Source organism: Leopardus geoffroyi, chromosome B3 (assembly GCF_018350155.1).
Source record: "Leopardus geoffroyi isolate Oge1 chromosome B3, O.geoffroyi_Oge1_pat1.0, whole genome shotgun sequence".
Lineage (NCBI taxonomy): Eukaryota > Metazoa > Chordata > Mammalia > Carnivora > Felidae > Leopardus > Leopardus geoffroyi.
Window position 1 is genome coordinate 17,705,573 of NC_059337.1, and position 15,156 is coordinate 17,720,728.

The 15,156-nt window shown below is 42.2% G+C and overlaps 1 protein-coding gene across 9 annotated transcripts in view; it reads right to left on the reverse strand.

Moving 5' to 3' along the window:
- TTC23 (tetratricopeptide repeat domain 23) overlaps positions 1 to 15,156 on the reverse strand; it is a 106,248-nt gene that overhangs the window by 62,984 nt on the left and 28,108 nt on the right. For all 9 annotated transcript variants that reach the window (XR_006704454.1, XR_006704455.1, XR_006704457.1 and 6 more), the window contains exons 3-5: positions 12,364 to 12,487; positions 9,589 to 9,739; positions 9,272 to 9,397 (exon numbers count right to left, since the gene is read on the reverse strand). Coding sequence is in view for 5 of the 9 variants with exons in the window: in XM_045448760.1 (XP_045304716.1) it covers positions 9,272 to 9,397; positions 9,589 to 9,739; positions 12,364 to 12,487 (401 nt within the window). In the remaining 4 variants the exon portion in view is untranslated. The remainder of the gene's footprint in view (positions 1 to 9,271; positions 9,398 to 9,588; positions 9,740 to 12,363; positions 12,488 to 15,156) is intronic.

A 15,156-nucleotide genomic window follows, 5' to 3' on the forward strand; every position in this document is an offset into this window, starting at 1 on the left:
AGTGAGTGCCTCCTTAAATGGTGTGGCTTGGGCACCTGGCTTTCTCATCTTAACCCCTGCTCTGTTCCCTGACACCCCAGGCTGGGTTGGGTGCCTCAGTGAACACCTGACTGTGCTCCCACGGAAGTGTGAACCTTCCCTGCTGGGGAAACATCTCTCAGGTTCTATTATAACTGCCTGGCAACTCAGCCGCTGGGATCTGTGAAGGCAGGGTCCAAGCCCGCCTCATTCATCTTGACATCCCAGCACCTTGCACAGCGTCTGACAGTAGCCATATGATCCCCAGGAAGTCCAAGGTCATTCTGAGGGGAAGGTTTGCCTTAGTAGTGTGAGGTGACCAAGATGGCGGCAGACTGGGTGGGGCTTCCATGGGAGAGCAAACATGAAGTGCTGCCTGATAGAAGGAGGGAGGATAAGCTGCAGAGGGAGGGAGGGAGGGAAGAACAACCTACAAATACAAATCCATTAGCTTAGAAGACTCTGAGGCTATAGTTCATACCTTAATTTTCATGGCTTCCAGAATAAATTTTAGTGAAAAAAATCTTCAAAAAGAGAACATGTTTTCCTATTGACTTGGTAGCCAAAATATTGTAGACTATTGAGCTAATTAAGGGTGGAGCAAGTTGTTGAAATTTTATAAAAGGTGAGGGGCGCCTGGGTGGCGCAGTCGGTTAAGCGTCCGACTTCAGCCAGGTCACGATCTCGCGGTCCGTGAGTTCAAGCCCCGCGTCGGGCTCTGGGCTGATGGCTCAGAGCCTGGAGCCTGTTTCTGATTCTGTGTCTCCCTCTCTCTCTGCCCCTCCCCCGTTCATGCTCTGTCTCTCTCTGTCCCAAAAATAAATAAACGTTAAAAAAAAAAAATTAAAAAAAATTTTATAAAAGGTGGAATAAAAGGAACCTTGTAAAAACCTATTAGGGCCTGAACTGTTTCCTCCCACCCAGATTCCTACATTCGAGTCCTCACCTCCAGTGACTTTACTTGGGACTAAGGTTGTTGCAGATGTAATTAGTTAAATTAAGATGTCATACTAGGGGCGCCTGGGTGGCTCAGTCAGTTAAGCGTCCAATTTCAGCTCGAGTCATGATCTCACGGCTCGTGAGTGAGTTCAAGCCCCCCATCAGGCTCTGTGCTGACAGCTGGGAGCCTGGAGCCTGCTTTGGATTCTGTGTCTCCCTCTCTCTCTGCCCCTCCCTCATTCACACTCTCTCTCTCTTTTTCTCAAAAATGAACATTAAAAATTTTTTTTTAAAAAAGATGTCATACTAGAGTGGCTCTGTCCACTAATCCACTAATCTAGGTAGACCCCCTAATCCAATGTGACTCGTATCCTTACAAAAAGGAGGAATTTGAACACGAAGACACATAGAGGGGGCAGTCCATGTGAAGATGAAGGCAAGATTGGGGTGATGCATCTATAAGCCAAGGAACACCAGAGGAACCCACCAGAAGCTGGGAGAGAGGCCCAGACCAGATTCTCCCTCACAGCCCCCAGAAGGAACCTGCACGGCCAATACTTTTATCTCAGACTTCCAGCCTCCAGCACTGTGAGAGAAGAACTTACTGTGGTTCACGTCACCTAGTGGGTGGTACTTTGTTATGGTAGCCCTTGCAAACCAATATGGAACCCCTACTGGCCAACTCTAGGCCTGGAGGTTTTCCTTCCTTTAGACCTCTAATACAAGAACACTGGGTATACGTATACTTACCCAGAGTGGCTACTTAGATATGGGAGCACCATTTTTTTTTTTTTTTTTTTAATCACACTGTGCTCACATCTGACTTTCTATTACCTCCCTGCCTGGAAATTTGAGTATCTGCTGAGAAGGAGACCCGGAAGCAGGCAAATTCAGCAGGAACAAACATATGACTTTCACTGGCCATGGTTTTGCCTTTGATATAAGAACGTCCAAATGAAAGCACAGCCCACGAATCCCATGACAACCAGTAAGCTGCACTTAGCAGGGTGCCTGCCCTGAAGGGCCATAGTCACACATGAGGATCCATTCTTGAAGGCGACCTGTTGCCATTTCTGAACGCTCTAAATTGAAAAGATTTTTGTCAGCCTATTATTGGCCTCAAATTTCAAACTACTGAATTCTTTAGACCCTGAGTCCTTCTTTCTCTTGTAGCTAAAATGACTTACCTCCTCACTTAGGTCATCCACAGGGGGAAAAATTAGATCCCTCATACAATGTACACAAAAGTTCTAGGTGGATTAGAGGCCTAAATTCAAAAAGTAAAACTTTGATATGTTTAAAAAATATATAAGAAAAAGTAATTCCACGATTTTGGGTAGGGAAGGATTTTTTTTTAAACTAAGCTTGACACCCGGCGTGGAGTCCAATGCGGGGCTTGAACTCATGACCCATAGATCAAGACCTGAGCTGAAACCAAGAGCTGGACACTCAACTGACTGAGCCATCCAGGTGCCCCTGTAAGGAGGGATTTTTTTTAAACAAGACAAAAAATATAAATTAGAACAGAAAACATGGGTAAATTTAGTCATCTTATAAATAAAAACTCCTGCGTATCAAAAGTCAACATTAAAGAAAGTGAAAAGCCTGAAGTACACACTGGGAGAACACACAATATACATAAGTAGCAAATAATTGGTTGTCAGAAATATGAAGAATGTCTAAAAATTAATAAAAAAAACCCAAACAGCCCAATTTAAAAATGAGCAAAAGACATGAATAGACAATTCACAGAATAGGAATTCCAAATGTCTAGTATACATGTGAAAAGATGGTCAACCTCACTATTAAGGAAATGCAATTAAAGAAACCATATGATTGGCACATATAAAAAGTTTGTATCAAGTGTTGGCAAGGATGTGGAGTAATGGGAATTTCCGTGTCCTACTGGTGAGAATATAGGTTGTCATTTGCAGGGGGCAGGGGTGTGTGTGCCTGGGTGGCTCAGTTGATTAAGCATCCGATCTGACTCTTGATTTTGGCTCAGGTCATGATTTCATGGTTCATGAGGTCAAGCCCCATGTTGGGGCTGACAGCTCAGAGCCTGTTTGAGATTCCCCCTCTCTCTTTCTCTCTCTGCCCCTCCTCTTTGTGCATTAGCTCTCTCTCTCTCTCAAAATAAATAAATAAACTTAAAAAAAAATAAGTTGGCATTTGGCAAACCTGGTAAAGTTGAGGACATGGGTATTTGTCAAGTAAGCAATTCCACTCCTGGGCGTAGACCTCAGAGATAATCTTGAACGTGTGCCCAGAGAGACATGTATAAGAGTGATGAGGCAAATCGTATTTACACAGTGGAAAAATTGGAATTTCATCCCACCGATTTACATGTTCACCCTCATGAGCACTGATGATTGAGTTAGGGGAAAGTCAGACGGATAAAACACAATACGTGGGTTTAAAATGAAGAGACTAGAGAAACACCTATCAGCTGACATGGGTACATCTCAAAAATACAAAAGTACAAATGTAATGGGGGAAAAGCAAGCTACAGAAGGAAATATACATATAAAATTTTAAAAATGAGGGGCCCCTGGGTGGCTCAGTTGGTTAAGCGTCTGACTCTTGGTTTCAGCTCAAGTCATGATCTCACGGTTTGTGAATTTGAGCCCCCCTCCCATCCGCCCCCCATCAGGCTCCACGATGACAGTGCAGAGACTACTTAGGATTGTCTCTCTTTCCCTCTCTCTGCCCCTTTCCCTGCTCATTCTCTCTCTGTCTGTCTGTCTCTCTCTCTCTCTCAAAATAAAGAAACATTTAAAAAAATAAAATAAAAAATAAAAATGAGAAATCATACTGTATATTTTCCTGGTTATACATGCTTTCAGAATGAAAAACACTAAATCAAGCACAACAATTGCCTGTAGTGTGGGGGGAAGAAAACAGGATTAGGAAGAACACAGAAGAACTCCATATATCTGAAACATCCTATTTTAAGCTTGGTTAGTGTGTAGGTAAGCATTTGCATAGCAATATCTATACTTTTATCCTGTTAAAAAGATGAACAGATGCAACCTGCTTTTGTTTAGTGCTTGCAAAGAATGGAGCAGGGTCCAGGCCTCGCCCCTTGGAGTTTTGCTGCCAGCACTCGGGGTCCTGGAGTTCGTACAACCACCACAAATGGAGGCTTATCAAGCTAATGTCCCTACGATGATGAGCCTTCTGGAGCTCACTGAGCTCCAGAAAATACAATTACTTTGGCTTCACAATATATTTAACAAAAAAGGGGCGGAGGGAGGGGTACTATACCAGGAAACACCTAAATGATAGCCTTACCTCCATCACCAAATCACTGAAAGCATCAATTTCAAGTAATCTTGTCTGTCTGCATTTGCTCAAGTGTAATGTTTGGGATGGCAACATTTTCTCTTTTCCGTTTCTATCTGCCTGCAGGGAATGCTTTGAGGATTTATTGTCTAGCGTGCCCATAATATGTTTAGGCAGCTTTAGGAAACACCAGACAGATGAAAAGATAGAGAGTTTTGAACAACAGAATGTGGCAGTATGTTAATCTGGCAGGGCCACAACTCCAACCACAACATATTTTATTGAATGAAAATACATCCACAGGAATTCTACAGAGCACGTAAGGAGTTTCAGATGAGCCTCAGAAGATCTCCTAGGGTTGGAGACTTGTTGTAGCAGGCAATAAACAGATGCAATCTCTTTGGTATTACTAAGACAATGGAGAGTTTCCTTTTAAAAGCTCTGGAATTTGGGGCGCCTGGGTGGCTCAGTTGGTTAAGAGTCTGACTCTTGATTTCGGCTGTGGTCATAATTCACTGTTTATGAGATCAAGCCCTGCATGGGGTTCTGCACTGATTGCACAGAGCCTCCTTGGGATTCTCTCTCTGCCTCACCCCTGCTCGAGTGCGTTCTCTCTCTCTCTCTCTCTATCTCTCTCTCTCTCAAAATAAACATTTAAAAAAAAAATCTCTGAAATTTAGCAAGAATACAGAGCAACAGTGAACAGCAAGTCTCGGTGGGAATATTGCTGATAAGCGAAATCTGAGGACAAATCAATCCTGCAAGAGGCCAAGTGGGATTTTTCTAGAGTCACAGGGAGAAAAGGCTTTCATGAGACTCTCCCTCTCTACCCTCTGGCACACACCAACAAAGGTTTTGCTCTGCAGAGTGTACTCTCAGGTCTCCGTTTTGCACTAGGGAACATGATCTGTGCCACGGGGAGGAGCCCAGACGCCAGAGGTTGGTAGACCTGGCTCTCCTCTGCCAGTCCCAGCTGTGTGACCCTGGGAAATGACCTCCCCTCTCTCAGCCCCATGTGGTTCATGTGAGAATGGGACTACCGAGCATGCCCAGCACACAGGACTTCGGCACTTTGACAGAGCCTGCCACGGAAGGTGGTCAAGCATTAGTAGCTGGTGTGGTTGTTTAAAATCCTCAGTATTGGGGCGCCTGGGTGGCGCAGTCGGTTAAGCGTCCGACTTCAGCCAGGTCACGATCTCACGGTCTGTGAGTTCGAGCCCCGCATCAGGCTCTGGGCTGATGGCTCAGAGCCTGGAGCCTGTTTCCGATTCTGTGTCTCCCTCTCTCTCTGCCCCTCCCCCGTTCATGCTCTGTCTCTCTCTGTCCCAAAAATAAATAAACGTTGAAAAAAAAAATTAAAAAAAAAAAAATAAAATAAAATCCTCAGTATTATTTGTAGTTGCTTAAGGAAATGTGTATTACAGGCATATAGTGTGAGAAATGGAAAGACAAAAATATGGTACTCTGAAATGTAAAGCTGTAGGGGATTCAAGAAACAGAAAGCAGATCAAGTATATGAAGGTAGTAATGTGTTCTGTGTGGTTTTCTGCTTGTCCGCATTAAAAGAAACCCTGACTTTTCAAAAATCAGATGTTGTGTAAGTTCAGAGCATTTCTTTAATCAAAGGAACATATAGGATGGAGAAGAGCATCAGAAAAAAAGTAAATGATTTCCTTCTTGTTAAACAAGCATAAGGCATGCCAGGCAAGTAGTGTCCCATGGAAGGAGCTGCCAGGAGAAACCTCTCCTCTGGAGAAGAGCAGGGCATTTCCCGGAGGAGGAAAGGAAGAGGCAGGGCTCTGAATACATGAGCATTTGTCAGAGCTTTTATATCCAGAAAATAAATGTAGAGAAGGTGATTCTTTTTTAAAAATTTTTTTAACATTTATTTTATTTTCTAGAGAGTGAGAGAGAGAGAGACAGAGTAAGAGTGGGGAAGGGCAGAGAAAGAGAGGGAGACAGAATCTGAAGCAGGCTCCAGGCTCTGAGCTGTCAGCACAGAGCCCAACGCGGGGCTCAAAATCATGAGCCTTAAGATCATGACCTGAGCTGAAGTTGGACGCTTAACCCACTGAGTCACCCAGGTGCCCCGAGAAGGGACTTCTTTAAAGAAACACATCTACAGACATACAGCTTAGACACCAAGGACCTCCAGGTCATGTATTAATGAAAAAAAAAAAAAAAAAAAAAAAAAGCTAAGTTCTGAAAGCAACAGATTTGTAGATTACTGAGTTGAACACTGGAGGATCTAAAAGCAAGAAAGGAAGGGCTATCACCAAAGTACAAAGTGGAGCCTGTTTGGGATTCTCTCTTTCCCTCTCTCTCTCTCTCTCTGACTGCCCCCCCCCCCAACTCATGCTGTCTCTCTCAAAATAAATAGATAAAAACTTAAAAAAATTAAAAAAATAAAGCCCACACTGTTGACTACACCACGTCACCTTCCTTAGAGATAGAGGAAATGTCCTGTCGACACTCTAGTTTTCACAGTGCACCTGAGAGCCAGTTCAACACAGCAATGCCAGGCCAAGTGCTCCAAAGAAGACTCCAAAGATGGCATGTCGCACAGTTCAAGGGAAAGCCTGGACAGGTCACAGGTTCTGGAGCAGCAGTGACCGGCAATAGAAAATAATTCTTAACACAGGGGAAGAGTTCGCCCATGTTCACCACTGAGTTTCTGTATCACGTTTAGAAAAACAAATCTGCACAGAGGAGCATGATTTGGATTCACTCTCCAAAGTTAATGAAAAGTTAGTGAATGGAGTAGTTCTGGCACAGAGGAGGGCAGGTAGAAGGGAAAGCTTCAGCCCACAGTGAGGGAGAGAAGGCAGAGAGCATGAGTCACCAGGCAGCATTTATCTGTCAGCCCGAGGAGAAAAGAACTGGCTTGGCCTGATGGGCACCATAAAAGGCGAGGCAGAAGGAGGAAGAGAATACATGAAAGATGCCCTTTTAAGAGGCACATAAATCCCACGAGAGCTGTCTGAGAAATTATCCTGGCCTTCGACTACCAAGACCTTGTAAAAGAAAAGGCCTCTGTGGTTGTGAATGTAACTGCGGAAATGTACGAAAGCAAAGCCACGCAAATTTCTGAGGCAGACCCGTTTGGGCAAAGCATTCATAATCCAGTGAGGAAACAAAGCACAGTGATCCAATGAAAACCACACAGTTCAAACATGCAAGTTCCAGTGACTATGTCACTGTGGAGAACCTGGACGTAAAGAAGTGGCAAAGTTTAAGACAACTCAGCTAAACACAAAGTAACTTTGTAGGCCAGCTGGGAACATGGACTCTAATTCTTGTTGGATATTCAGCACAGATGTGTACAAGGCGCGCCATCTGCCGGCAAGATTTAGTACTGCTGATTTGGATAGAATTCTTAGAGGAGGTGCGGGATTCTGGCGGAGGATAATTTACCCTCTTTTGTAGCAACACCACTCGACATGAAGTTCTAGTAACATTAGATGCAATAAATGTCCGATATTCGACCCTTGACTTGCTTATTTCCTGTCTTACAATACAAGACAGAATATCTACTTCTAGACAGGAAGAAATTCTGGACTACCAGGCACTCCCAGTCATTACTTCCTTCCTCTTCTCATTACATAAATGGAATCATACAGTATGAATTCTTTTGGGTCTGGTTTCTTTCATTAAGCATTATGTTTGTGAGAGTCATCCGTGATGTTAGGCAAAGGAGCAGTTTGATAATTTTCTTTGTATGAATGAACAGATCACAATTTTGTCTATTGTACTTTTTAAAAATTTTGTTTTAATGTTTATTTATTTTTGAGAAAGAGAAGGAGAGACAGAGTGTGAGTGGGAGAGGGGGAGAGAGAGGGACACCCAGAATCTGAAGCAGGCTCCAGGCTCGAGCTGTCAGCATAGAGCCTGACATGGGGCTCGAACTCACAAACTGTAAAATCATGACCTGAGCTGACGTTGGACACTTAACCAACTGAGCCACCCAGGCGCCCCTATCTATTGTACTTTTCTAAAAAATATATAATTTATTGTCAAATTGGCTTACATACAACACCCAGTGCTCATCCCAACAAGTGCCTTCCTCAATGCCCATCACCCATTTATCTATAGTAGTTTTGATGAACAGTTGGGTTGTTTCCAATTCTTGGCTATTATAAATAATGTAGCTTTGGACATTCTTGGCCATTTCTTTTGATGAACATATGTGTGCATTTGTGTTATATTTAGGAGTGATACTGCTGTGTCACAGAGTAGGCAAATATTCAAATTTAGAAGATGAAGCCAAACCATTTTCTAAAGTAGTCATACCAAATACATTCTAAACTACAACACATGAGAAACCATATAAGAGCATGACATCCTTACCAACACTTGATATTATCAGTCCTTTTAAAAAATTAGCCATTCTAGTGGAGATGTAGTAGTATCTTCTGATTTTAATTTTAATTTCCCTGATGACTGATGAAATGGAACATTTAGGATGTTTATTAGCTATGCGGGCATGTGTGTGTGTGTGTGTGTATGTGTGAAGTCTCTTGCCTGCTTTTCTATTCTGTTGTCTGTCTTGGTTTTATTGATATATAGGAGTTTTTTTACAGATTCTAGATATAAGTCCTTTGCCAGTTATGTGTATGACAAATATCTTCTTCCTCTCTGTGGTATGAAATATATGGTGATTTAAATACAGAGGAGGGGGTTCAGGAGAGCAGACAAGAAATAGAAAGTCAAAGGAGTGACATCAGAACTCTAGGACCCAGGAGTGAATGTATAATTTCATCACATGTATGTAATTGCACTATCTATCTATCTATCTATCTATCTACATGTGTGTATATGTATATGTATATATAATTGCATCAACGATGTATGTGCCTTGGTTGTGGATGCTCTGATATGATCATGGTCCTCTTTTGCTTCTGGACAGTGGCCATGGAGAAGCCATGGACACAGCATCATGGGAGAAGCTCCTTCTGCCTGAAAGCAGGCAGGTTCTCTGCCAGAACCTCCTGCCATCATGTATTCAAAACACCCTAAACCGGAAACTTACTGTGCAAATGACAATTTGATCCGTGCTTGAATTTCTATCCATTCCTCCTTTACAATCCTTCCACATTGCAGCAGCTCCTTTGCAAGTGTCTCTGCCTTTGTCAAATTCTCGGAAGCTTCTTTAAACCTGAGTTGTGTTCAGGAAACTTCACACATAGTTCTAGATTCTGGGACCCCAGTTCTTGGGACATCCTTGGCTCTTAAACTTCCCATCACCCTTTCCGAGTCATTTGTCAGCTTTTGATTTGGCCTTGAAAAATTAAATGTAGGCATTATGAATGGCATTTCTACGTGTAAATATTAGAAGCAAAAGGATACTTTTGAAGGGAGAGTAAGGCTCTCCCCATGGTATGGAATAGCTCAATCGAACACTTGAAAACATCTGTATTGTCGTTATAGGGAGGCACGATGGAGTTGGTGAGGATTTCTTTGGCTTTTTCTGCATGTTGTTTTGCTTGCAGGGACAGTCCTGTGGACAAAGGAAAAGAGGTCTCAGTTTCTCTTTCATGTCATCAGGGCACATGACCATAATGATCTATGGCCAGGAAATAAAATTAGGTCTCCTCCACAGACTGTCATGTGACATAGAGATATATCAGGGCAGCATGAAATATTGTCCTGACTGTAAAAACCAAAGCAGTGGCTTACACCTAGTACTCAAGATAAATCTCCCCCAAATGGTCTTTCTAGAAATTAAACAGCATGAGCGGGAATTGAACAACTTTGAAACCTCACCAATATCAGATATGAAATATATTCTAAATAATTATAAGAAAACAAATGGAATGCAAGGACTATAGCATTCTGGGCAGGAAATAAGATATTCATGAATTTTCATTCTGGCTGTGTGACAGCAATCTTAATACTAAAAATTCTGAATCTTCTGCTTATCCATCTATAATCATAACTTTAGAGGGTTATTTTAACATAATAAAAATATAATGATATCTAAAAACACTTTATAGATACAATTCCAATGACAGAATGGGCTAATGTGCTACAATCTTATTCCTATAAATTTGTTGGCTAATATGACAACATGGGACAACATCAAGGAAAATAATCTCTACCAAGAACGAATTCCCCACTGTGTTCCAGTGTTCTTCCATGGGCTTATTAATATGTAGTAAGGGTGGCAAGGGGGGTTGCCAGTTAGGTTTCAGGGCTTTTCACTTCTCCATACTCCCAACCATTTTCCCCCACACTGACGTCCTTCATTCTATCCACATCTATACACCCCTGGTCTTTTTTTTTTTTTTTTTATGAAAGTGTATCTCAGAATCTCTAAGAAGCTGCCAAAATACAAAAGTAATGCTGTTCTGATGTCTATAAAATGGAAGAATATACTTTCTGATGGAGAAATTCCAAGGTATGTCCTTCATGTGGGACCTCTTATAGATTGTCTAATTTTTTTAAAGTACATATTTAATCAACCTACCAGTGATTTTTTAGTGCCAATTACACATGCAATATTACAAAAGTTAGTGGTGCATTGTATTTCTTAAAAATTTTATTTATTTATTTTGAGAGAGAGTACATGAGCAGGAGAAAGGCAGAGAGAGAGGGAGAGAGAGAATCCTAAGTACTCTCCATGCTCAGCACAGAGTCCTATGAGGGGCTGGCTCTCATGACCTTGAGATCACGACCTGAGCCAAAATCAAGAGTCAGGCACTTAATTGAGTCACCCAGGTACCCGCTCTCACTTTAACTTGAGAAAGAAAGACTATCATGCAAAAAGGTAGCAGCCTATGGAAGAAAAGCATTATTTGAAATCCCAGATGCCAGGCCACTGGTGCTGGCATCCAAAACTCTACTAACATTATAAGTTGGATAAGTTGTTTCATCTCATTTGTCTCCACTGGATCTAAAAATATAGGAGGGGGTTCTGGGGTTTGAACTAGATGATCTCCAGGGTCCCCTCTGGCTCTAAAAATCTTTGATCTAACAAGTGGGACCAGTTAATAATCAGATTTGACCAAATTCATTGGGTGGCAATTCTGTACTTAGCACTGTGGTGTTTTCCACTTCTTGTTATTTTATCTATTCACTGGATCCATCCTGGGAAGTTAGTACCACCATCATTATCATCACTTTGAAGAAAGGGAGTACAGAGATGTACTCTTGTACACCTCGTCCTGGGTGAAGGAGAAGGAGAAGACATGATATCCTGTTGTTTTTTGCCTTCCCTGCATCCATTCCTCCTTCCTTCATTTTCTTCTGAGAATGCCCAGCCCCTGTACACCCAATCCATGTGATTTAGCCAAGGTCAGCCTGTCCTCCAGGATCTAGTGGAGCCAAAAGGCAGATCTATCATCTGACTATTCCTTGCCTTTGACCTACCATCCAAGTCAGCCCCAATAGAACCCCCAACTCCTGAGATTTTGGTGAAAAGACATTCTTTTTTTTTTTCTCCCTGGGAATGCTGATGAAGGAAGTCTAAATAAAACTTCTGCAAGCCTTGCTGCTGCCAGATGGGCAAAGCCTGGGTAAGAACAAAGTCCATGCAGAGAAAAACAGAGCCAAGGGGTAGATTAAGAGAGAAACACAAATCTGATGACATTGGTTGAACACCTGGTTTAACCTGTGTAGACACCTGGTTGTCTACAGCAAGTTTTACCCTTGCGTTTTCAAGTTGTATGAGCCAATACATGAACTTTTGTTTACTGCTGGCTTGATTTCATCTCTTATTTATGTTTTTTTTTGGGGGGAGGGGTGTTGCTTACAGGCAAGAAATTCTCCATCAAAACAAATGTGAATGGATCCCATTGTAGGCCCACGCTCCATGCCTCTGGCCCCTTCTGCAATACCTTCAAAGCTAACAATTCTCTCCCAAGAACCCTACTTTTAAGATCATAAATAAAGGGCTCTCCAAAGCCCTCCAAAGGGCTAAAATCTTCCTTCTCTTTTTTATATATTATATAAAAAAATCTCATTCACTCTTTCTGAAATGAGATGGCTACTCAATGGGTGGAGAGGAGAATATTCAAGAAAACTGAATCCTTCTAGTTATGTGTGAGTCACATTTGCACGAAAGAGCAGAAACCCATGGATTGTTACCTCTCCCCCTCCTGCCACCATTGGAGATGAACTCACCTTTCAGCTGGAGGTAGCCTTGGGCCAGATTAACATGTGCCTCTGCTAGTTTCCAGTGTGAGTCACCATAGCAAATTCTCGTCAGCGCCATGCAGCGTACAAGCTCGTGGACAGCCTGTTCATACTGTGACGGACAGAAAATGGGCTTACAAGCTAGATGACTTGAAAACACAGAGTCACAAAGCACAAAGTCAACTAGCATTTTTGTCCATTCAGTGTATCCTTCCTGAGTACCTACTAGGTGCCAGGGATACATCAGAGAAGAAAATAGACAAAGATCTGTTTTGGGCCGTGGGCGGTTAATCTATTAGGGTGAAATAGACAATACCTGACAGAAATGAGTAAACTTTATAGTATATTTAAATGGATAAAACATTTAAACTTTTAGTACCTTATGAGAAAGATAACAAATAAAGAAGAAATAGAAAAAGTAGAGCAGACATCTAACCATTCCCTAGGCTTTCGCTGCCCATCTATGAACAGCTACTAGACATTCAAGCACCAGGGGGCAAGTGGTACCAGTTTTCAAATAAGGCTCTCTGGTTCTCCATTCAAATACGTTTCTTAGCAGCCTAGGGTATCAGCATAGCAAATGAGGTTGGCAACTGACAAACAGATTTCATTAAAGCAGTGAGAAGTCCATTTATGTTCAGTGTCTGGACCAAGAGAACAGGAAGCTGGTATGTCCAGCTCAGGTCAGCTCGGAGCAGCAATACACTCAAAGCAAGGCTGGCAGTTTTAAAATATAGCTCCAAAATCCTTTGACTCTTTCCATCCAGAGATAGGGGATCTCTGTCTCCTTCTCTTTGAATCTGGGCTTTATAACTGGCTGATAGAATATGGATGGGATGATGCAGTGCCAGTTTGGGGGCCCAGGTCTTAAGGAACTGGCCACTTCCGTTTTCTGTTTCTTCTTAGAACACAATTGTGGGCTGAGTTGTGTCCCCACTGCCCCTTAAACTCAAATTTTGGAGGCCCAAGTACTTTAAAATGTGACAGTATATGGAGAGAAGGTCTTTAAAGAGGTAAGTTAAAATGAGGCCGTTAGGGTAGAGCCCTAACCCAACATGACTGATGTCCTTATAAGAAGAGGAAGAAATACCAGGGATGGGCATGCAGAAAGAAAAAAATTGTGAGGACATGGGGAGAGGGCACCGTATTCAAGCTAAGCCTCCAAATGACATCAACCCTGCCAACATTTTGATCTTGGACTTGTAGCCTCCAGAACTTGGAGAAAATAAACTTCTGATGTTTAAGCCACCTCGTCTGAGGTATTCTGTTACGGCAGCCCTAGGAAACTGATAACCTAACCACCATGCTATGCGGAAGCCTAAAGAGAGGCCCTTGTAGAAAGGTACCAATAGCTGACACCAATTAGTCAATCAGAGGAGGGAGCCATCTTGGCAGTGGATTGTCTCTTTGTAGATAGAGTCCAGCTAAAGCTGGGAGTTTAGGGAATGGCTTCCTTGGAGACATAGCAAGTGAATACAGTGAAGAAAAAAGAAAGAAATGATGAAAACACTTGGGAGTCTAGACAGACAGTCGAGCAAAAAGAGAGAGAACCTGATGTGACAATGAATCTATCCCAACCACAGATTTCTAAGAAGAGGGCTATGTAGACTGAAAGTCAGGCCCCTCAATCGTAGCCTGGGTCCTCACTACCTGCAACTGGGGTACAGAAGAGCAGCCTGCCCTCCCTCAACCTTTTTACTTGCTAGAATGCACACTCCAAATATCCCTTTGGCTTTCTGATCTTTATTCTGCCAGTTCCAGTGGCTTCATCCAACAGGCATGGGGAGGAGGCAGACAGAAAAGAAGTATAAGTAGGCAGACAATTTCATAACTGGGATGTGCCTTGGAAACAATATAATCTGATCCCTTTAATTTAAAGACGAAATGTAAATCTGGAGAGATGAAAGGATTTATCACCAAATGGTTGAGTCGAGACTTAAAATTCAGCTCCCTGAGGCCAAGTCCAGAGCTCTTTTCACAAAACCATTCTTGGGCCACCTGAAATTTCTTTAACTCCTTAACATTAAAATATGCAGCTCTGATGATCAGTAGGTCTGGCCATATATATATTTAATAATGAGTTTTTGGGGTGCCTGAGTGGCTCAGTCAGTTAAGCGTCTGACTTCAGCTCAGGTCATGGTCTCACCACTCGTGAGTTCAAGCCCTGCGTCAGGCTCTGTGCTGACAGCTCAGAGCCTGGAGCCTGCTTCTCATTCTGTGTCTGCCTTTCTCTCTGTCCCTCTTCTGCTCACACTTTGTCTCTTCCTCTCAAAAATAAATAAATGTTCAAAAACAATTTTTTTTAAATAAAAAAATAAAAATGAGTTTTTAATACCCAAATCTTGGTGTCTAAATACTATTCTTTGCTAAGAATCCACAGCTGGAGCAGGGAAAGTATAAGATGACTCTGAAAAATCTTGCTGTGTCTGAAATGAGTAAAGATCAATGGGGACGTATCGAGGAGGTGGGAGCCAGCGTGAAGGGGCAAATACCGGCAAATATGAAACAATTCATGTTTTGACGATTATAATAGATGGTAATACATTTCAAAAGCAATTTCCTGAGCCTATAACTTATATAAATGAGTGAATAATACAGTGTAAAGTAGAAACACTCTTCCTTATAGAAATGCCAAATAAATATTGAAAGAATGCTGAGGTCAGAGAATTTGCCATTTGGCAAACATCGTAGTAATAACTGATTCAAGTGAGAATCATTAATGGACGCTAAAACTAGGGGGTGACATTTTAATGAGGAAAAGGACACACGCACACAGTTTTG